The sequence below is a fragment of the Vicia villosa genome, linkage group LG1, assembly GCF_029867415.1.
Source record: "Vicia villosa cultivar HV-30 ecotype Madison, WI linkage group LG1, Vvil1.0, whole genome shotgun sequence".
NCBI classification, from domain to species: Eukaryota; Viridiplantae; Streptophyta; class Magnoliopsida; order Fabales; family Fabaceae; genus Vicia; species Vicia villosa.
Genome location: NC_081180.1, coordinates 63,662,425 through 63,687,174, shown reverse-complemented (window position 1 = coordinate 63,687,174; position 24,750 = coordinate 63,662,425). Strand labels below are relative to the sequence as shown.

At 34.0% G+C, this 24,750-nt stretch overlaps 3 protein-coding genes across 3 annotated transcripts; 2 read left to right on the top strand and 1 right to left on the bottom strand.

Moving 5' to 3' along the window:
* The first annotated feature begins 10,707 nt into the window (after positions 1-10,707).
* On the top strand, positions 10,708-13,052 carry LOC131639627 (uncharacterized). The gene is made up of 3 exons (XM_058910117.1): positions 10,708-11,140; positions 11,228-11,357; positions 12,475-13,052. The coding sequence occupies exons 1-3, from the start codon at positions 10,757-10,759 to the stop codon at positions 12,744-12,746; spliced, it is 786 nt and encodes a 261-aa protein (XP_058766100.1). The 5' UTR covers positions 10,708-10,756; the 3' UTR covers positions 12,747-13,052.
* A 4,563-nt stretch (positions 13,053-17,615) lies between these two features.
* On the top strand, positions 17,616-21,768 carry LOC131639618 (peptidyl-prolyl cis-trans isomerase CYP40-like). The gene is made up of 7 exons (XM_058910105.1): positions 17,616-18,494; positions 18,946-19,033; positions 19,155-19,207; positions 19,856-19,957; positions 20,678-20,753; positions 21,290-21,327; positions 21,428-21,768. The coding sequence occupies exons 1-7, from the start codon at positions 17,823-17,825 to the stop codon at positions 21,479-21,481; spliced, it is 1,083 nt and encodes a 360-aa protein (XP_058766088.1). The 5' UTR covers positions 17,616-17,822; the 3' UTR covers positions 21,482-21,768.
* A 2,567-nt stretch (positions 21,769-24,335) lies between these two features.
* Positions 24,336-24,749, bottom strand: LOC131644237 (uncharacterized). Its single transcript, XM_058914683.1, has one exon. The coding sequence runs from the start codon at positions 24,747-24,749 to the stop codon at positions 24,336-24,338; it is 414 nt and encodes a 137-aa protein (XP_058770666.1).
* Position 24,750: the final 1 nt, after the last annotated feature.

The window sequence follows — 24,750 nt, the reverse complement described above, 5'->3', positions numbered from 1 at the left end:
ATGTTCATTTTTTTGCCTAGCAAATGTGTTTTTGTCGTTTCATCAAGTGTTTCTTGAATCGCAATTTAGAATACTTAAATCAAGGTGCCTAGTAATTTAATTTGAATCATGTATAATGTGCAACTCAAATCATGCTTATTGTGAAAATTGGATTTGGCCTATGGATGATTTGATTTGAATCATGGTTTGAACCTAATTTGAAATATTGCTCTCTATGAGAGCTAGAATTAGACTCTGCTTAATTTGACTCGAATCATGAAGTGAAATAGACTCGAATCACAACACCAAATGGCTCGAATCATGACTATTACTTGAATCAAATCATAGTTTCCCAAATTCAATTTTCCACCTTAGATTTAAATAGTTGTTTCTTTTGATCCAAAAATAATTTTTTCGAGACATTAGTCATGAAGAAAAAAATCTTGAGAGTGAATCTTCTTCATGATGGAATCTCAGGTGAAACCCTAACACAAAAAATATCAATTTGTGTTCTCTTCTCTAGGGTGTCTATTCCAAGCACTTTTGAATCTTTCACTTGTTTGAAGAACAAATTCTTGAGTGCTAATCCATGTCAGATTCACTTTTTTTTTGTTACATATTTATCTTGTGTAATTTGTTGTTATTTTGAGGGAAAATAGAAAAAGTGAGTTGATCAATCTTGTAGTGATTCATGGTTGATTAATCTCATGATAACCATCAAGATCCTAGACCCATTTATCCACAAATTATAGAGAACTTTTGTGTGTATTCTACTTTCACCTAATTCTAATTCCTTAACTAACACCTTGTGAATTAAAGTGTGTGTGAGATTCCTTTGGCATTGTTCATCATCTTCAACCTTAGTCCTTTTCCATTGTTGTGGACCTTCATTTCTAAAGATTGAGTATTTGAGGGAGACTAGTGATACATTAGGGTATCTAATATTTTTATATGGAGATTGTTGTTTGTTACAGTTGCGAGGATCATTTCTTGAATGCAATTTGGTTCTTACTTGTATCTATCAAGAAGAGAGTTTCACTATACTCCATGGAAGATTTTGGCAAAGTCGGGTACAAATTGTTTGTAAGTCGGAGTTAGAAGTTGTCCAACTTTTGTGAGATCACGTAAAGACTGTTCATAGACAAAGTTGGGAGTTGTTCAATTAACGCTTAGCTAATGGTAATCTCTCAGACAAGAAACCGGTGGGAACAAGGTAGATTGCCACACACGAATACTTAGAGTAGGTTATTATGGATATCAAGGTTATTGGATCAAGATCTTTGGGGATCTTGTGTTTGTTAGCAGTTTGAGTATATGCATCAGCAGAGGGAACTATCGTGTGATATTTCATTATAATCGAAATGCATGTATCAAACTTATCAAAATAGTGGAAGATCGTGATTATTTCCCGATGGTTCTTTAATACCAATGAAGAGTGGGGGAGTAAAAAAGGGGGACAAGCGCCGAACAACTATATATCTATATGTATCTTTTCTATCTTCCCTTACCTTCTTAGTGTTCCAGCATTTATTGCTATGGATATTGCATTAGTGCATAATTTCATCGTTTGTATGTCATTTAGGTTAGACCTTTCTTATAGAGATTTAATGTGTAAGCTTAGGTCTACCATGCATCAAACTCATTGGATCATCATAAATCAGATTATGTATTGAATGGACAACTACATAAAGTGTTTTTAAATAAATTTGTTTAAAGCAGCTTTGGTTATCTTGTAATTGATTTGCATTAGAAAGAATTAAATCCTTACGGATATCTTCTAATAATCCAGTACGACTCTTGTAATAATTCAGTTGGTCTAATTCACTGAGATGCTTCAAAGCTTTCTTTGTGTTTTACTTCCACATATCTTAAAATCTCTGATTTCGTTTATGGGACCTAAATTGTTTTTAAAATTTTCTTTTGGGGGATAGGTCTATTTAACCCCCTTCTAAACCTTTTGTATCTGTATTCTCACCCTACAATTAGTATCAGAACTTGGTTTTTAATCAAAGTCTTGCGACTCCAAAAATTAAGGATATGGCTTCTTAGATCCCAAACGAGTTTTTCTATAGGTTTGGAAGTTTATGCAATTCAATTAAGTCCAATAATATTACATTAGTTTCCTAATGTCTAATCATTCATTGCATGCATTACATAGATTAACTTAAAGTAAAGTCTTACTAATGTATTCTTCAAACATTAATTATACTTAAGATATTCTTTAAGTTTTTGTTCATCAAGGATTGAACTGACAATAATTTGAAGTATGTGCAGGGTAACCGGAAACTTGACACTTTGTCTTAAAGTTTTTTCTTGATTGATCCTACTTAAAGATGGTCATGCTTTCATATGATTACGTATTTGAAGTTTTTGAGAGATAAAATAAAGAAGCTAAAAGCATAAACTAGTGACCTATTCTTCAAAGGTTATATCGTGAAAAGAAGATGAAGGCGGTTTATGACTACTGGCAATATTCCCTGAGTTTTCAACAATTACAAAATATTCAAGGTTAGAAATATATTACTTGAAGGGATAATGATCTTTAAAGAGTTGAATCAATTAATTGAGACTGTCAATAAATGCCAATCAATAATAATCAGAACAATCCTCATTCATGTTCATCTGAAGTCTTATGAAGGAGAGTCTAATAGTGATCTTCAGACATGCAAGAGGATTTTTATCCGATTTTAGTGTATGACCGGTCATATTTTAGCTTATGATATTCTTGTTGTTGATCATTAATTGTTTTCGTGTGCAACGAGTTAAGCCCAGATCGTCTAAATTGGTATGATCGTTCCAGACCTTCTTTATTCTTTTTGTGTATACATGTTTGTGATTATTTGCTTGCATAGATGTATTTTTATTTTGAAATATATGTGTGTGACATGTTTTTTCATTTCATATTTTAATCATTTAATTGTCTCATTCATCGATTTAATTTTATTCCGCCGGCCTCATAGTATTTACATGTGCATCATTCATGCATCACCATTTAATTTCTAGCACTAAAACTATTTTGGAATTTGCATAAAAAACATTTTACATTAAAATCATCATTCAAAATTTTGCATCCCATTAAAACAATTTTTACATGCATTAAAATTTTTCAATTTTTTCCTTCATGATTCGAGCCATAAGATTTGAAAATTTTGAGATTTTGCGATGAGAAGATTGATTCGAGTCACAGTCACAATGTGATTCGAATTACAACACATTATTTTGAAATTTCTCAAATCATGATTCGAATCACACACATAACATGATTTTGAAAAACCGGTACCTTTTTAAATAGTCCAATAAATATGGTGTTAGAACAAGATTTGGTCCTGCATCCAATCCTCAAGTTTTGATGATAACAATACATATATTTTTTATGCAACAATTTTGTTTCTAATAGTTTCTTGAGTGTGAAGATTAGAAGTTATAATTGATTCAGGAATGTTGTTTGAAGAATCATCAGAAATATGCTTAGCACACCACAAAGACTATTCACACCCACTTCTGAAGTAACATCGGTTGTTCTGAAGAATGTTGAATGTTCACTGGAAAAAGGATCTCCTATGTATTTCTCAATAAGTTGCTGCTTCAGAAGTCACAAGTGTCTCTAATAAAAAGAAGTATGTTAGAGCTTTTTCTCCAAGACCAAAAAACAAGATTGCACCAGAAATAAGCTTTTGCTTCAAGCTAAGATTTGTTTGTCAAAGAAGTTGTTGCCTTTAACTATGAAGATGAAATCAAGATATCAGACATTAGATATCCAGATCATAAGTCAAGACTCAAAGCTCAGATTTTAAGACTTGTGAATTACAAAAGCTTTCACGTGTAGACAAAGACTTGTTCCTCAAATAAGTTGTTGCTTTGTATATCTGAAGACAATGTTCCAATTCTGAAAGACTCTGAAACTAATGCATGAAACATCATCTGGACTCATTCTCATTTCTCATATTAGATATCTTATATAACTTCCAGATAAAGTTCAGTTCCAAATCATAAGACAAGCTTCGTATTTCATAAAAGTTGTTGTTACCATTTCTGAAAGACAAGGTTCTGATTCTAACAACTCTGATTTTCTTATGCTATCATGACAAAGTTGTTTATGAACTACTCATCAAAAAATTCATCAGAAGAACAAAGACAATAAGTTGATCTCTTCAAAGCTCATTACGTCAAATCAGAATTACATCATTTGAAGATAAGATCAAGAAACTTTCTCAAGAAGATTACAATACAACAATATGCTAGACATTCCGCTATGACAAAGACGTTTGTACTATTCAAAGAAGTTGTCTCCCATGATCTCATGATAATGTAGCAAGTTGTAGGCAAAGGAAAATGATGTTTCATACTATCCAAGACCTACATTTGATACTATCCGTTGGGAAGTAACTATTGATAATAGAAAGCACTTTTCTATCCTCACAACGTCTCCTTTGAAGGTTATAAAAGAAGATCTAAGAATTCAATTCAAGTGGCGGAAGTTATGCCAGTTGAAGCAAAACACTATGAAAGAGAGATAAAGAATATAAAAAGAAAAGAAAAGAAAGAAGAAAAAGAAGAACACTACAAGATGCTACCCAAATTCTAATCAAATACATCTTTGTAGAATTATGTAAAAGCATGAGGTTGTTGTTCATAACTTGCTTAACACTTTTGTGTTAATATCTATTATAATTAACATTTGTGTAATCCGCTTGTAAGAAGGAATCATGTAAATACAAACTATTAATCAACTGAAATTCGAATGTTCCTTGAGTGACTAAGTGTTAGTCGGTAGACTTAAGAAGACTTTGACAGGTTTTCATTATGGAGAAATCTCCTTCATGGGACCGGATAGGTCAGATTCCTTAAGGAGTCAATGATCATTAAATCTCTTAGGGAACTGAGTAGGTCAGAATTATTAAGAAGATCATTGAAAAATTGATCATTGCTTTGATTGTTAGTCACCAACGGGTAGCCTGTGCATTTGTAATCATTTTGGTTATAGTGGATTAAGTCTTTGTCTAAGGCAAAATCACATTGGCGGGTAGACATGAGTAACCTTGTTGAAGGTGAATATGTATAAATTGAACCTATCATGTTTATCTTCATAGCACTCCATATTGGTCATCATTTGAATGAATATAATTTTTTAAGGGAAAAGTTTTTAAGAAAAAAACCCAATTCAAACCACTCATTTCTTGTGTTTTTCTCTACCTTCAAATGGGTACTTTTAAAAAAACTGATATGAAACTCGAAATGTCAAAATTTTAAAATATCCAGAATACCGGATTTTTTATATACGCTACTGAATTTTTTTATTTGTACCAGATTTTTTGCTTCTTCTACCAGATTTTTTGTCCGAACTTTTTGATAAAATTTCGACAAGGATAATATAGATATTATGGAAAAATGTCGGGGTGCCAAGTCAAAGTGTGGAGGTGACAGGATAAAATCTCCGATAATAACAAGTAAAATCAGTATTTTACAGTACTTTTAAAAATTTAGAATTATTAAGTAAGGCACAATGGTAATAGCAATACTCATGTTGGATGTAAGATTAGATTTGGGAGTTTCTTAATACACCCTTATGGGTTCTTAGGGGCCCTTGGCGAAATTCCCATAGTTTCCCCTTAATTCGAATTCACCATATTTCAGTTTTTTATTGAATAGGTTCGGAGACACATATTCGAAGGCACCAAATGGTAGCTTTTGGACACACATATTTGATATAAACACTGACACATATCCAAACTCACCACATTTCAGTTTTTCAAAAATGAAGGTTATCTTGGATATGCATATTCGAATTATGCAGAATCAAAAATAAATTTTGTTTTAGCAGAATCAGTACCATAGAAACATGAAAAAAAAAATTAAATCGGTAAAAATAAACAGCGGTAAAATGTTGAATAGATATACTATATATGTATTGAATCGTATATAAGTTACATTGTACGCGGCAATACATTTAAAAATACACCGAATAAATTGTCACCGCTTAAATCTAAAACAAGTTCTTTCTATGCTTTATTATATGACAAAACACTTGAAACTTGGTTTGGTGACGAAAAGTTGATTGAGAATGATTGAAGTTTTGTGGTAGGTTTTGGTTATGGGGAAAATGAAGAGAATGAAATAGTGGTAGGGGTGATCATGCAACAAGATGGTATAGCAACAATATTTTCGGATACGCATATCCGAAAATACCACTGAATAATTAAATCCAACATTCAAATAATAATAACGTGTAAACATGAGTGTTTTCGGATATAAATTTTAGAAACACCTTAAAATTTGATTTATGATGCGTTTGGAGATGCATATCCTAAAAATATTTTCGAGTTTTTAAAGATTTATTTCACCCTTATAGGGTGTATTAAAAAATTCCCTCATTTTTAGGGGTGGGAGGATAAAAGAAAATTATACCCCGTACCCCTACATTTATCCCAATACCCCTACAATTTTAAAAAAATCCCAATTTTGTCCTTATTAAATTTTTAACTTTTCTTTTTTATTTTTTATTTTTACATTTTTACTGTATGTACGGACGAAAAGATGGAGAATTCTGGTGAGTAAAATCCAAAACCGGACAACCCAGGGGTGGGTGTTCCGGCTCCTTTTTTTTTTTTCAATTTTACTGAACCGGATATCCCAGAATTGGGTGTTCGGGTTCCTTTTTTTTTTCAATTTTTTTTCCGTTTTTTTTTTAATTTTTTTAATTATATATTAAACTAAATTAATTTTATATATTTAGGTGCGGATCCTCCTTTGATGAAATGCGATGTAACTCAAACATGTGTGGATACAACTGATGTTTTTGTAACTGGTCAAAAATTTGCTACAAGAGAAGAGGCGATAAGTTGGATTAAGGAGGTTGGAATTAGGAATAAAGTGACAGTTATAATAACTCGTTCAGATACCAAAATAGGCAAGAGAGGAAGAAGTGATAAATTAGTATTTGGTTGTGATAGAGGTGGAAAATACAAAAAAATAGATAGCGAAACCCAAAGTGCTAGTAAGAGATGTGGTTGTCCTTTCAAAATTAGGTCAACACCGTCGAAAGATGGTTCTGGATGGAAGATCGATGTAAAATGCGGAGTACACAACCACGGCTTACCTGATAGATTTGAAGGTCATGCTTTCGTAAGTCGACTAAATACAGATGATAAGCAACATATTGTTGATTTGACAAAACGCCATGTTCCACCAAGACACATATTATTGTCATTGCAAGAGCGTGACCCGGAGAATGTCACTCGGATCACGCAAATATACAAACATAAGAGTAAGATACAAAAAGACATAAGGGGTCCCAGAACAGAAATGGAACAATTGCTCAAGTTGGTTGAAGAATCGGGTTATGTTTACTGGAGTAGGAAAAAGGATGAGTCAGAAGTTATGAGAGATATTTTCTGGGCTCATCCAGAATCTGTGAAGCTGTTGAATATGTTTCTTATTGTATTGATTATGGACTGCACATACAAGACAAACAAGTACAGACAACCGTTGTTTGAAATAGTTGGTATGACATCAACTAAATTAACATTTGCTGTTGCATTTGCCTATATGGAATCTGAGCAGACAGAGACTTTTTGTTGGGTATTGGATAAGTTGAAACAATTGTTTATCAAGCAGGATGATTGTCCTCAGGTAATCTTGACTGATAGAGATCTTGCTTTAATGAAAGCCATTGAAACAGTATTTCCAAAGACAACTAATTTGCTTTGCCGATTTCACATCAACAAAAACGTGAAATCAAAGTGTAAGGAACATGTTGTGGATGATATGCGAGAAAATGTGGAGAAAATGTGGTTTGAACTTACAAGGGCTAGTGATGAGATGGAGTATCATCAAAGGTTGAAACAACTTGAGGATGCATGTGTTGACTCCAAAGGTTTTATTGATTATGTGAATGAAACATGGTTGACACCTCACAAACATCGATTTGTCGAAGCATGGATCAATCAAGTGTTACATTTGGGAAACACCACAACAAATAGGCATGTTTATGTGATTTTATAGACATTGTTTCTTTATATTAATATTACAGATAATTGGTTGTTTTGTTTTATTTAAAGGGTGAAGTCTGCGCATTGGAAACTTAAGCAAATGTTAGAGAATATCTTAGGTGATTTATGCAAATGTTGGGAGGCTATGAATGACAATATCAAGATACAAGTGGGCAACATTAGAGCTTCATTTTAGAAGAGTTTTTATGAAGTTGAGCATGCACACACTAGTCCTTTTTATTCAAATTTGCGTGGTTCAGTATCAAGAGCTGCATTGAGGCAGATTGCTGAAGAGTGGTTGAGGATTGACATGGTAGGTACCGATACGCAAAAGTGCGGATGTACTCATAGAAAAGTATTTGGGTTACCATGTGCTTGTGAGTTAGGGAGATATACATTGAGTGGTGATGCTATACCAATTGAGGCTATTCATATTCATTGGAGGAAACTAAGTATGGAAGGAAATCAAGATATAAATGCAGATGATGGATCAGAAATAGACATGACAAATGCAATCGACGAAATTTGGAAAAGGTGGAAGTCATTAGATGTTGTAGGAAAAAGAGCATTAAAAAGCAGAGTGTGTGAGATTGGTTATCCGACTAAAACAAAGATGTGTCCACCGCCTGAAAAAATTAAAACCAAAGGAGGGGTTAAGAAGAAAGGGAAGAGACCTGTGGGATATGATGTTTATCGTGATCCTTCAGGATATGAGTATGTTGATCAAGCACATTCGAGTTCTCAAAAATCTTCAAAGAGGTTATATTCACAACTATCCCAAACCTCAAAAAATAGAGAATTTGATAAATACATTGTACAATTTCCAGATTACATCAGACCATTTATTGATGACATTGTTGATGTAAGAGATGATGGAAATTGTGGGTTTAGAGCCATTGCATCTTTGCATGGTTATGGCACAAATGGATGGTCAATGGTTCGTCGGGATTTGGATAAAGAAATTATAGGTCCTAGAAGTAAGTTGTATGAGGATTTATTTGGTAAACGCCTTCCAACAGTGAGATCATCGTTGGTGATAGAAACTTTAGGTCAACAACCACCAAATAAATGGATGACGTTACCTGAGTTGGGCTATGTAATAGCTAATCGGTGTAACGTTGTTTTCGTCTCTTTAGGTCACCTTAGTTTGAGTTACTTTCCTATGACGAGTGCACATTCACCTAATGCATCCATTTACTGCATCGGATTTGTCAATGGAAATCATTGGGTTCAGGTAATTAGAAACACAATTTTGGTACATTCAATCCCTATTCGAGTTTTTCTGATATTTATTTTGTGTGCAGGTAAACATGAATGAAGGATTCCCGTTGCCACCTGTCACAACTGATTGGACGAAATATCGCACAAAAGATGCAACTTCTTGGATGGTAGGATTTGCCGGGCGGTTACAATATTGGCAACGGCTAATGCCTATACTACCAAAATATGTCAGCTTAGATTGATTTTATGATATTAAAACATTGGTACTATTTAGTATGATTTTATGATATTGGATTTTAATATGTTGACAAATGGATTATAAATAGTTAATCTCAAACTATAAGTCATAATAATACATAAGTCTCAAATTAAAACATAAATATAAACATAAAATGTGACATCAATCTCAAACTATAAGTCATAGTAATACATAAGTCTCAAACTAAAACAGAAATATAAACATAAAATGTGACATCAATCAGATTCATTGTCATAGGTAATTGGACCTTCCCTAGGTAATGGTCCGCCCTGTGCAAGTCTGAGTGCTCTAAATATCTCTAGAAACTGTTCGTCTTCAGGAACAGCCTGATGACGCTGACGCTGTAAATAATGATGAAGCTCATGAGATATATATGATAATTTGCTGCCATGTGCAGCAACCTTTAAGGCTGGCTTTGGTCGTCTCTCCTGAAAATAATTTGTAATATATGTTAATATATAAGTACATGTAATTTAAAAAATAACATTTAAGAAAACATTTACATACCTCGCCCAACCATAAATGATAGGCAACATGACTCTGATATCTAACCAATAAAGATGTATCACTAGGTCCTCCAGGAAATGTCGGATGCTGCGGACCAACCTCAGGTGCACCTCCCTGCTGTCCCTCGCCATCAGCCTTTCGACGTTGTCTTCCTCTTTGACGCATTCCGTCGATCGCACCTCCTCTTCTTCGAACCACTAAAAAAAAAGTTAACAATTAAAAAAAAATATAATATCAAAAAAAAAAACGAAAAAAAAAAGGAACCGGAAACCCCAAGGGGGGTTTATCCGGCTGAGGGAAACAAGAACCGGAAACCCCTTCACTGGGTTATCCGGCTGGTAACTACATGAACCGGAAACCCCATCACTGGGTTATCCGGCTGGTAACGACATGAACCGGAAACCCCAACGCTGGGTTATCCGGCTGAGAAAAATTTTGGCAAAACTTACTTTTTGCTTGAACTGAGAACCGGAAATGCAGACCCTGGGTTATCCGGTTTTGGCTGAAATTTTTTTTCTTTTCCCTACAGCAACCGGAACGGTAAGAATGAGGGAAAAAGTTAAAAATTTTGTAATTTCTACTATTTATACAGGGGTAAATTTATCCGAATTTTTTTTTTGTAGGGGTATTCGGATAAACGTAGGGGTATGGGGTATAATTTTCAGGATAAAATCTTTCAAAATGAGCCTAAAGCTTGGCCCAACAGTAAGAAACGAAAAAGCCCAAATAGGTCCAGAACCTAAAACCTCTAATCTCAAAACCCCATTTTCGCGTTGCAACAAGACGAACAGAGAAAACAATCATGGCGCAATGGTGGCGCTCCGCCGCCGGCCATCTCCGATCAGCGGAAGCAAACCGTACGTCCTCTTTATCATCACTCCGCCGTAGTCATTACCACACAATCCAAGCAATCCCAAGAGAAAGCACGGGCAGTAAAGTCGCAGCCAGAGACAGAAAGCAAGGTCGAATACCGGCCGTCGTTTTCTTCCAGAACCTTCTTGACAAAACCCCCGACTCACGATCTACGTCAAGGAAACATCTACTCACCGTCGAGAAGAAGCAGATTAAGGCAGTGCTCAATTCCGTTGAAGATCCGTTCTTCTGTTCCACCCGTTTTCCGCTCCAGATTCGTGCTGGATCCGGATCCACTCATTTGCTTGAAAGCGGAACTGTGTTACCCATCAAGGTTTATGTTTTTTTTGTGTTTATTGTATATATTTTGTTTGAATTTTTGGTAATTATGGTTTTTTGATTTTGTGTGTTTGGTGTGTAGATTCATAAGGACAAAGAGAGTGGAAATATTTTGAACTTGGTGTTTGTTTGGGCTGAAGATGGCACGAATTTGAAGGTTGATGTTCCGGTTGTTTTCAAAGGTGAAGATGCTTGCCCTGGTCTTCAGAAAGGTAACTCTATTTTTACTTTGAATTTGAATTTGTTAATGAAATGTCTAATGGATAAAAGGTAAATACTTTTCTGAAGCTCTCAAACTATCAATAGTATTAATCATGTGTATGCTTTATAATGGATATTTCTGAGCAGTGTGATTCTCGCTTTGCTGAATATATATGGTTTAAGTTTGTATGAAATGTATCTATTTGGGAGTCGCTTGCACATTAGCATTCATTTCTTATATAAGTTTTCACAGTTATCAACCCCAGATAAGCATAGGTAGATGAACCCAAAACCTCTTTAGCAGGATGGCTACTATGCTGAAATCCTCATGTTACGCATGTGGACATCTTTTCAGATACAAAATTTGCCTTTGAGGTTACTGCCTCATTGACATTGTAATGGGTTCGTTTATTGCCTCTAAATTTATATGGAAGATAAAGAGCACCTCTTACCTTTGTTTGGACTAAAAATCCATTGAATCCACTGCTTGCCATTGTAGTTTTGGACAAGCCATTTTTCCTTCCAGGTCTCGTCCGTGCATAGTGACGCCATTCCCTAAATTCCTACGTTCTTTTTGTTAATACTCCTCCTCACTGGTCAGCATTTATGGCATTATCTCATTTATGGCATCTCTGTGTTATTCTCCTCTCTTCTGTGTTGGTAAAACCTAACTGTGTGATTATTGGTGTGTCATAGTTGTGGAATAGACTTGAAAGACATTATCGATTGATTGTCTTGAGTAGTGTGTATCTTGTCTAAATTTTTACATTCTCTTTTTGTCTTGCTCTTCTGTTTTAGCTATTGATAACTCAAGAAATCAACAATAAGTAATTTCAATTAAGAATACTAGGAAAAAATGCAAAAAAGTAACTAAACAACAAATTCCTTATTAATTACAATATTTTTTGAGGTGTTTTTTTTACTATTTATCTATATTGAAGATATTTCGACAGTGCTTGTTATATGCCTTAGTTAGGAGGACTGCTGTTAAATATCAAAATTCATAATTCAAGCCACTTGATTTTGTTTGAGTGTATACAAATTTAATACTACTAGACTATTTGTGGGAATTTAATGTGGTTCTACTGCTTGCTAATAGAGTCTAAACTTTACATGTCATTATTACAGGTGGTGTTTTGAATAAGATCAGACCTAGTCTAACTTATCTTTGTCCTTCTGAGAACATTCCTTCAAAAATTGAGGTGGATATCAGCAATTTAGATATTGAAGATAGGATATTCATGCGTGATATTGAGGTTCATCCATCTTTGAAGCTTCTGAGTAAGAATGAAAACATGCCCATTTGTAAAATAGTTTCAACAAGTGTTGGAAACCAAGAACCAGTTGTTGAAAGTGCATTTGAGGAAAGAAATGCAGAGACTTCCAAAACGGAGGGTTAACTCTCAGATTTGAAGAGGTATGTTGGCAGGGACGACGAGCACAAACACCTAAGATGTTAGAACTGTTTTGTATTGGACTATTTTGGTGCATGAGTATAGGTAGGTGGCTATTGATTTATAATGGATTGATCTGTTGATTCAAAATCTTTGATGGCATAGAGATGTTTGTCGCGTTGTTGTTTAATCTCTATTCAGAAAGTAGTGTATCTTTATTTTCTGATGGTTTTAGCATGTTATGCTTGAAGGATTAAACATGAATAAAATTTAACTATAGATCAATGATGTAGAAAATGTCATATTTCTCAGGATTATTTATTGATTAAAAATCTATTTTAATTTATAGCGCGTTTAAGAATTGAAAATCTCATTCTTTATTCTTTATTTTTTAATTTAAAACATTTGCCTGTTTGGTTGCACTTTTACAACAATGACAAACCAATACCATCATAAAGATCATGTTTGACTTTTAAAAGTCAAATTGATTCTAGAGGCTAAAATCGATTTCTCAAAATATTGGTGAATCAGTTCATACCACTTGGTGCTTTATGTTAACCGGACATAAAATCTCATGTAAGTACAAACCCTGAAATGTCGTGTATTGATCTAGACTTTTGTCACTTGGTGCTTTTTATTATTATTTATTAGTCTCTATATCTTATTTATTTTTCATATACTATTAATGAAAGGTAATTGTGTAGAGTCACCTGTTATTAGGGTGAGAATAGGCTGGAGGTCACGCTAGATCAATTTAATAAAAAGGCCAAATTTATGTTTTTTTTTTTAAAAAGTCTATTTAATTAAATAAGGCAGTCTTAAGCTATTAAAAAAAACTTATGAAGTCATATATATATATATATATATATATATATATATATATATATATATATATATATATATATATATATATATATATATATATATATATATATATATAGATATAGAGGAGGGTTATATTTATTCAAGGAGTAAGTTATTATAATTTACTCCAAATCTAAACCATTGATTCTTCTCAATCTAATGGTTAAAAATAATAAGTAATAGTTTTCTCTCTCCATATTTAATTACAACCACTCGATTGAAAAGAATCAATGGTCTAAATTTGGAGTAAGTTATAATAACTTACACCTGGAGTAAATATAACCCTTCTCATATATATATATATATATATATAGGCTAAATAGGTTGGCCTATATATTAGAATAGAATAGAATAAAGGCTAAATAGGTCGGACTATATATGCATATATAAGCTGACCGATAATTTTTTTAAGTAATATGAATTAATTGAAAACTTTAATGAGAAACAGATCTTTAATTATGTTTTTAGGTCAAGCCAGCTTTTAAAAAGGCCAGGTTAAGCCAAAATAATGAGCCTATAATAGGTCATACGCCAGACTCAAGCCTTTTAAATTTATCGTAATCCAAACTCAGATCTTCCAAAATCTAGCTTAACCTATTTTCTCTCCTACCGATCATTTTTTTCTCATAAAATAATTATATTTTTTAATTTGGATGAAATTGTTAAAATATTTATAATTTAGGATGGAGATAAATTAATGTCTAATTTGACATATAGTATAAAGTTATAATACCGATTAATCTATATAGTTGTAAAACTTTTTAAATTTTTTCACTTTCTAATTTTTTTAATAATGTATAAATTTTTTATATAAGAAAAAAGAGTATGCACTGACTGTACACCAATCACGAATATGTATTCTGTCATGTTACGCTTTTAATTTTAAAATACTGATATGACATGATTGCATATTAATTCTATTAGATGGTGGTGTAAAACTAGTTTACACTGAAAATAAAATACATTTAACCTCTTTCTATATATTAAGTGTTCCTAACATTTAGTAAGTACATGTTAATATTTTCCTGTAATAAATTAATGAAAAGTATTCTAAGTGTTTGGGAGAAAAACCAATTATAAAGAAATTTACTATTAATTTTACATGCGATAAATGTGGTAATGTCTAAATAATAAAAAAGAATATCAAACTTAAATTTACATCTTACCATTATTTGATACAATTGTTTTTATATGCCATCTTACCATTATTTGATACAATTGTTTTTGATAGACCAAAGTAGCATATGATGTTTCTCCAATAAAAACGTCGGACTCTCTCTATCGTTATCTTCGCCATCACTTTTGCCTCGATCCATTTAGTAAAGTAATCTACTTTCACCAATATAAAATTTGTTTGCTTTGGTGCTAGCAAGAATGGGCCCATTATATCCACCTCACTTGTAAAATGGTTATGGCATGATGACCAAGTGCATCAATTCGACTAGAATATGGATGAAGGGTGTGTGTTATTGGCATTTGTCATACTGGCTAATGAACCTTGCAATTTCCCTAAGCCTTTTTTTCCTAGTAGTATCGACCCTTAAAATTTTGCTCGTTAAGGGCTATTTCTCCTACGTGGCTCCCACAAATACCTTTGTGTACCTCGACTAAAACCAAAGTCATTTCGTCTTCAACAATACATCGTAGCATCAATTTTCTCTACCCATCTTATATAGTTTACCTGCCAACATGACATAAGGGGTGGCGAGCCGGTGTGTTCTCTTAGCCTTAACCTCTTCATCGGGAAAATGTTCCTTGGTTAAGTATTCAATGATCAGGGTCATCCAACTTTCTCCTCTTTTAATCATCACGACTTCTTTAACTTTCGTATTGGGGGTGTCGAGGTTCTCCTATATCATCGTCTAGTTTAAACCCAACCTTTTGGTATTGGCAAGCTTCAACAACAGGTATGGCCAGACATTTCCCTCGAGGGGTACATGCATGATTTCAAAGGTCTTGAACTCTTTTGACATCTTCCAGATTTGTTGTAGGTACTTAACTAGTAGTGATTCCTTTGCTTGATAGTCCCCCACACCTAGTTTATCACTAATTGAGAGTCATTCATGACTCTTAAGTGGGTAGCTCCTACCTCACAAAAATGCCTCATTCCAGCTAAGAGAGCTTCATATTCTGCCAGATTTTTGTTGGCTTGGAAGTTTAAACACAGATTGTTCCAAAAGCACATAATTGGGACTCGGAAGTTAAAACATAAAGACTGTTCCAAAACCATATCAAACACGATATCCACACCACTGCCTTTCAAATTAGAGGATCCATCCACTGATAAAAACCAAAGGCGTAATAAATTTGTCTCTACAATTATGCTGATTTTGACTAGAAAATCTGCCAGGACTTCTGACGTGATACTCGAATAACGCAACTGACCAGTCCACCATCCTCCTAGCCAGATATGTCTTCTTTAGTACTTCCTTGATCGAATAATTAGTTATAACCTCGATCGACAACCCTTGGAAATATGGTTCCAACTTTCTGGAAGTAATCACGACGACCAAGGCTAAATGTTCTATATACGATATCGCAACTGAGCTCCTTTTAATACTCTGCTAATGAAATAGATTGATCTTTCACCTTCTTCATCGTCTTGGATCGAAATTGAACTCAAAGCTTTCTCCGTGACCGACAAATATAATATTAAGACCGCCCCTTCCTTAGGACGCGTAAGAATAGGCAGGGATGATATGAAAACCTTCAACTCCTGAAAGGCCCTTTCATAGTCACCTGTCCATTGGAAACTTTTCTCCTTTTTTAGCATGGCGAATAAGTGAATGGACTTGTCACCTGCACATGAGAGGAACCTCAAGAGCGCTGCTACCGTCCCGATCAATGTTGAACCTCTTTAAGCAAGATATGACTTCTCATGTCAATAATCGCCTGGCATTTGTCCATATCGTCGATATAGACTTCAAAGCTCTAGCCAATATGGATGGAGAATACCGTATCCATGAGTCTTTGGTTTGTGGCTCCCACATTTTAACGTCCGAACAATATCACGTCATAATAGTAGTAGTTTATGTTTGTAATGAAGGATGTATCTAGGGCGTCCATTGGGCTTATTTTAATTTGATTATACCCCGAGTAGGCATCCATGTAACTTAGTATTTTGAATTTGAATGCCCCATCGATGAGTTTGCTGATGCTCGACAATGGATATGGATCCTTAGTACACACCTTGTTGAGGTTGGTAAAGTCTATGCACATTCTCTATTTTCTTGAGTTCTTCTTCATCATCGCCAAGTTTGCCACCAAGTAGTGTACTTGATCTTTTGGATGAACCTAAATTCAAGAAGCTTATTTACCTCCTTAGCCACAACCATTCTCTTTTCTTTTCCTTATTTCTATCTTCTCTAAGTGATCGATTTTACTCCCAGGGCTATAGACAATTGATGACACACCACTTCTCAAACCTTCTCCTATGCTCAAGTGATTTCCCCCATCAATATCCAAGCCCAAGTGTGGTTTAAATCAAGATCAAACAATTTTCAAATTCATCTGGTACACAAATAGGGTTTTGACCTAACTCTCTGAAAAGTTGACTTTTGGCCAAAATATGGTGCTATGGCTCAAGGTGATCATCATAGAACCTCATTTGCATTGTATCTCAAAGGGTGTGATCATCATTATCATCATACATAATCATTCATGCATCATTTGCTAACCAAATAATATATAAAAACATTGTGTTTGCTTATTTCACAAGATAGTTGATTGATCAAGGAGCTCAAAAAAGTGTATTCGCTCAAAGCTAAAAAAAATAAGCATATTATAGACTACATTTTAGACTTAATACATTTCTTTTACACTTTTTCTAGTGAATAGAAGTCAATTATTATGAACATTCATATGATTAAAAATTTAAGATCCATTATTGATAATGGATATCCGGTATCCTTTCAATAAAAACACATATTAGTGCCAAATTCAGATATCTAATTTCACAATAATTTTTCTTATATATTATGTTTTCCTTTTCAAGTAGAAGTGCAAACAATTATTTCTTGTTTCTATATTTCGGTTTCTCAGACCAAAAGACAGGTAATCGCAAACGTTTCGTCGCACCACATTAAAAATAAAACGTTTTTGAAAGCAAAAAAAGCGGGATTAGGGTTTTGGAGCGTAGTTTAATTCCCTCCGCCTCTTCATTTTTCATCTTCTTCGCTCTTTCACTCTCACTGTTCTTTTCTCTTCTTTCTTCTCAAAATGGCGAACCCAAAGGTCTTCTTCGACGTTAGCATCGGAGGCGAGTTAGAGGGTAGAATCGTCATTGAGCTCTTCAACGACGTCGTTCCCAGAACCGCCGAAAATTTCCGAGCTCTATGCACCGGCGAAAAGGGAATCGGTCCCAACACCGGCGTTCCTCTCCATTTCAAGGGTTCATCTTTTCATCGCGTCGTGAAAGGCTTCATGATCCAAGGCGGCGACATTTCCGCCGGCGATGGAACTGGTGGTGAATCAATCTACGGTACGTATTTCGATGATGAGAACTTTGACCTAAAACACGAGCGGAAAGGGATTTTATCCATGGCGAATACCGGTCCCAACACTAATGGCTCTCAGTTCTTTATTACTACTACTCGTACTCCTCATTTGGATGGAAAGCATGTGGTTTTTGGGAAGGTTGTGAAAGGGATTGGTGTGGTTCGTTCTGTGGAGCTTGGTGTTACGGGTGAGAATGATCGGCCGGAGCAAGATGTTGTTATTGTTGATTGTGGTGAGATTGCGGAAGGGGAGGATGAGGGGGTTATTAACTTTTTTAAAGATGGGGATACTTTTGCTGATTGGCCGGTTGATCTTGAGACGAAACCGGAGGAGCTTGAGTGGTGGATGAGTGCTGTTGACTCTATCAAAAGTTTTGGGAATGAACATTATAAGGTGAATACAATAAAAGATTTAACTTTTGTTCTTTCCAGTGATAGTTTTCAGTAATTTATATATTAGGCATACATGGCTATTAGTATCGATACTATGTATCGATTGGATACATAACTGAACCCAATCAATTCAAATCTCTGGTGTGTATCTGTCTTTGATTTTTGCCTGTGTTTTTGATTTATTTTGACGTTTGTATATAAATGATGTAATTGCTTTTATCAATTCTATATGTTACTTATTTTTATTTAAAAATGTCATTTTTATCGTGATGTATCTTAGATTCATAATAAGATTGGATTCACGATCAGAAAATAGGTTATCTGATTCATGATTTGATCCTGAAAGCTAAATGTTTTACTTTTATTTAGGAGTTTAGTGGTTAGTTTTGGCCATTCTTCTGATCTGATGATTAACTTTGTGGTATCCTAATTTGTGGTGTTCTGTGAAACAGAAGCAAGATTATAAGATGGCTATCAAAAAGTATCGCAAAGCTTTGCGCTATTTGGACATGTGTTGGGAGAAGGATGGTGTAGACGAAGGTTGGTTCTAATTAGTTTGTTGCTCGTAATCTTTGCTGTTCAGTTTTTGGTCGTTGCTGTGGTTAGTTACTGCTTTGCTTCTTTAGTATCTCAATTCTGGGTTTATTTCCTGACTTTGCAGATAAGAGCACTGCTTTAAGGAAGACAAAATCTCAAATCTTTACCAACAGTTCAGTAAGTATCACGTCGTCAACTTTTTATGTGACTAGGACTAGAGCTCACTTGTCCTTTTAACTATTACGATTAGAGAGTTGAGACTAAGCATCATTGTTTGTTGTCACAGATTAACTTTGCTACTAGCTTGACTTGTTTTGATATAGGCCTAGGAAAGTAAGAGTGCTTTTATTATGTTTAAAACTCTCACAAAATTTTACTTTTGAAGAATCGGTAACCAGCCTATTTTCAATAATTAATTGCTAAATTGAGCATCCAGCTATCAGCATTTAGAATGCTTAGCTGCCTGAAAATCCCTGTTTTTGAAATTGAACAATGATTACCTGTTTTTTTTTTTTTTTAAATCTAAATTATGCCCAGAGTGCACATTTGTGATTGGCCCATGTTTTTGTGAATTTAGTTGGCGTTCCTGCGCTCTTGTTCTATAATTGTTTTCTCCAGTGATTATTTTATCTATGTGACCTGTTTGCTCTACCCAATAATGTATACAATCATGATACAGAATATTAGTCACTGCCCTCCTCTGACAAGGTCTGATAGCTTCAACATAGAAGCTTTTTTGTTTTTATTGCTTGTTATAATTTGTCACATTCTATAATGATTTTATTTTCTTCAATCAGTTCTCTTAAATTTGATTTGAATTTTCAGGCCTGTAAACTAAAGTTAGGTGACCTTAATGGAGCTTTACTTGATTCAGACTTTGCAATGCATGATGGAGATAATGCGAAAGCTCTGTTTCGCAAAGGCCAGGTTGGCATCTTTCAATAAAGATAGTATAATTAATGATGAATGTGATTGATAATGGGTAGTAAAGCATGTCATCTATCTGCCTGCCTTTTCATTCTGTCAATGTGCTTTTGAATTTGAGGCAGTGCTTCCCACTTCTTATAATTCTGTTTTGTTTTATGATTATTTTTATTTGTCATATCCTATGCCAGTAGGTATCATATTGATACCTGTATTTACTTCCTCATGCTGTATGCTTATGTAAATTGTGGAATACCTTTATGATTATTTGGGAATTTGGAGGGAACGTAACTGGAAGGGATCAGGGCAGGAGAGGGTATGGAAAAGAAGGGTAAAACCCTATTCTTGTTAGCATGTTACGAATTGACAAAGGACCAAAGGAAAGGAAATTTAGAGTTAGTTTAATTTTGATTGTTAATAAAAAAACTTACACCTTTTCATTCTAAAGTACGAAATTGTAATTTGCAACTTGAAATAGGGTAAACTAGTAAAATACTTTATTTTTCCTCCTAAACCATCAAATTTATGGGAACTCTGAAAATGCACAAGAGAAGTATTTTAAAGGTTATTTTAAAAATTTATAAATTATATGCCATTCCCCCCTTTTTTTTTATAGAACTCAGAGACTATGCAAAAGATAACTTCCTGCACTTTGTAAGCTGAAACATATGTATTAATATAAAGTAATAATAATTTGTTGTGTTTTGGTCTGCTTAATTTCAGGTGTATATGATACTCAATGACCTAGATGCCGCTCTTGAAAGCTTCAAAAAAGCATTAGAGTTGGAGCCAAATGATGGTTGGCGACTATTTAGATTCTTGACTTATTTTTATTTCATTCCTTGCCTATGTTCATAGTTGCTTTTCAGAAATTTCCTTTCTTAAAGACGATCACTTTCTTATAACTCTGGGATCTTGTGGGAGGCTGTTGTTGAATAGTGAATTACCCGAGTTCTTTATGAAACTGTGGATATTTTTTCATATAGAAATATATGTTTGACTTACCAGGGTTATAGTGGCCTATTCATGAAAAGACAAAGCTGAAACAAAAAAAAAGTGTTGTGTTTATTCTGGCTAAGAAAGGGTCTTCTCTCTTTTGTTATTTTGTCTTTAATCGCCTATCCTTTTTTATCACATGCTTTCTACAACCCTTCAACACGAAATCTTTAAGTATGATATTGATACCTCAAAGTGTAAAGTGCCATTAGTTGCTTTTAAAACACAAATTTTCTTTGCATATGAAACAGGCGTGAGTATATATTTATGTTTTATTGGATTTTTGTAGTTAACTTGATATTTCTGGTAAATTAACACATACCTTGCTCTGTTCTTCAGGAGGCATAAAAAAAGAGTATGCAATTGTCAGGAAGAAGGTCAATAGTTCACCTTTTTTTTTATTCCTTTACCATTTCAAATGCTGTTTAGTTCATTGAAGTGAAGTGGGTTTATTCTGTTTACTGCTTTTGATTACAGGTTGCTGATAGGCGTGATCAAGAGAAAAAAGCTTATTCTAAGATGTTCAAATAGCGATCACGCGGTTATGATGGTTGTGGCTCTATGGTCTGAAAAAAATCAGATTTTTGTGGGGAGCATTTCTGATTACATACATAGTCAACAATTTCTGATTTTCCTTTAGTGATAGTCTAAAAATATCAGATATAGTGTATGTTTTTTAATTTATGCCTTCTAGACTGAATTTGTGATAGAGAGATATTCTTATCATCTTTTTGTCAAACTCTTTGAGCATCAACCAGTGATTTTCTAACAGAGATAGACAGATTAAGACAACAGAATGAGAATTGTTAACTTTTTTATCCTGATGTTATGTGTTTCCTTCAATGGTATTTGGTTCAGTACTTGCAATTTTTTTTTAAAATAAAGTCAATGGTATTAGGCTTGTACAAATCAGTAAAACTAAAACCAACTTCTATTGATATGGATTTAACTGTTATCAATATTATTAAATACAAAAGTAAAATAAAATTAAACAAGTCATTTTCTCTAACATGATTATTGTGTTGTAGATTTATCTAATATGTTAAGTCATACACTCGTTTTCCCCATCATCTGTTGAAGACATTTTCTCATTTTGTGCAAAATGGATGACTTCTTTGTTGTTTTTATGTTACTTGGTGTTCTTCTTGAGTGTTGTGATTCCCCCCCTTCAGACTTGACTAATGATCTAGCGTGTGATTTGTTGGGTAAAGCACTGTTTACGTTAGTTGTTTCCTTTTGAACATTTGCATCTTGTATTTTTGCATCCATATCCTTGTGCAATTGGCCTGTTATATTTCTTCTCTTCCTACTCAATGTTCTACTGGAATAAAAGTGGTTCAATTTGGATAATGCTAATTCATGGGTGGCCTCTGCTGCAAGCTTTTGTTCCGCTGAAATAGAGACACGCCAGTTTGCCTGTGATATTCTTTCTTCAGCCCTTCTTCTCAGGGCATAGTAGTCTTTGTGATTAAGCTGGACAACAGATTTGTGATTTTCTGAATGACTGATCTGTTGAAAAGCTTCAGCTTTGGACACTTCCACTGCATCTGACTCAAGTAGTGCAGCTTGAAGCGTGAGCTGCAAGGTTTGAACTGTCCGCCTCCTTAGATGCAGGGTTTGCTTCAGTTTTGCCCTTGTCTGCCTTTCTTTCTTTATGTTGAGCTTGAGCCTTTCAATTTCACTGCGTGCTTGATCCAACACATGATTGATTTCATATATCCTCTTTTCTGTCTTGAGATGGTTCTCCCTTTTGGATTTGATGCTCATTTGGGTAATCTCTAGTTGAGATTCCAACTCCAAGATGGCAGTTTTTGGTGTTTTTGAATTTTGTTGAGCATTAGCTAGATTGAGTTTCTGCTTTTCGAGTTCATCTATGAGTGGCTCGGAGTCAAGCCAGGATTGCACGGCTTTCTCTTTAGCTCTATCAAGCTCTTTCTTTGTCTCATCGCGTTCTGCTTTTGCTGCCTCTAGTATAATTCTATTCTTCTCGTCAACCTCTCCATTGTAGACGAATTTCTCCAAACTTCCTTGTGTTGACTGCATTTTGTTCAAATCTAATAATGCATTGTGTGCATTTAAGTTGGTACCTATGATTGTGTATTGTTTCTTTTGTAATGCTGCTGTGAGTAGTTCAATATAAAGCGGTGACAAGTAGCATTTTAGTTAGAGATTTCCAAAGGATAATGGTCATTTTAAGTTAAATATTTGAGATTCCTATGATGCAATAGTTTCCACCGCTTTCCTTTGTCTTTTATATATGTAAATACTTGGTCATGGCATGTACTATGCGACTCAGACTCGTGGGCGAGTTTACTTATCTTAGCTGTTTTTTGGTCAATATGCTTTCCATAATCCGGATGAGCCAGGTTACATTACTTAAAGTAAGTATGTTACGTAAACACGAGGAATACTCATCTGAATTTATACAAGGATGATCGCGAGTTGGGTGTGGCAAAGGTGTGGCAAACGGGTATATGTGCTATGTTTAAATCTATATTATAAAAAAATTTAATGAAAATACATTAAGTGTAAAATAGTTTTACACTTTCAGTAAATTGTAGCCGTTAAATATTTATTAAATTTTGACTTTTATTTTAATTATTTATAAAATAATATATGTGAATGATTGTGATGTTTTGACTGTGTAAAGAATTTTACACTGACAGTGCATATCTATTAAACCCTTATAAAAATTTGTAAAATAAAAAAAAAGAATGAGGTGAGGCTGACATAATTGAGAATACAGATTTAAAATCTTATTTTGTTTTGTAAAAAAGTGAGAAAGTGAGAGCAGAGTTGGTGTGCAGACATTGTAATTGTAAGAGTTGGTCTGTGGATATTGTAATTTTTAAGTTTAAAAATTCTAAAATCTAAATTAATATTCGCTTCTACAAAAGTTTGAAAAAAAAAAGAAAAGGATAGGATAAACATGTGCATTAAAGAGTGTGAATCTTTATCCGTTTTGTAAAAAAATGCAGATAAAACGAAAATGCTTAGAGCATCTCCAACCGTAAACCTATTTTTGGGTTCCTTGTGGGACCTATTAAGCCACGTCAGCTTGAAGCAACTCAACTAATTTTTCTCTCCAATGATGCAACTCTGAAGAATTCATATTGGGTCCCACAATTTTACTTTATTTATTAATATTTTATTCATATTAAATTTTATAGTAATTAAAATAATAATTTAAATTATTTAAATTAAAATTGATATAAAATAAATAAAATTCAAATTGAACTTATAATTTAAAATGATAATTAATATTAATCTCAAATACATGACATATAATTAAAAACAATAATAAATAACATCACATAATAAATTAAACTTAAACTTCATCATCTACATGTCCAAAACGTTCCCAAATATACTCGACTAAATTTCTTTAAAGTTGACGATGAACTTGTTTTTCTCGAATACTTGCTCTTCTTTGTAGTCTTGTTGCAAGATTCGGATGAGGACCGCTAAATGTTTCGGTTGTTGAGTTGTTGTCATCCACATTATCATAAGAGTAATCAAAATTACCTCCATATGTATGTCGTTCGTCTTCAACAATCATGTTGTGCAATATGATGCATGCATATATGGTATGCTTGAGGGTGTCCATGTGCCAAGCACGTGCTGGGCCACGTATAATTGCAAATCGAGATTGAAGCACTCCAAATGCCCGCTCCACATCTTTTCTAGCTGATTCTTGATGTTGAGCAAATAACTTTTTCTTTTCTCCCTGTGGCATTGAAATGGTTTTGACAAATGTAGCCCACTCAGGATATATACCATCTGCTAAATAATACCCCATA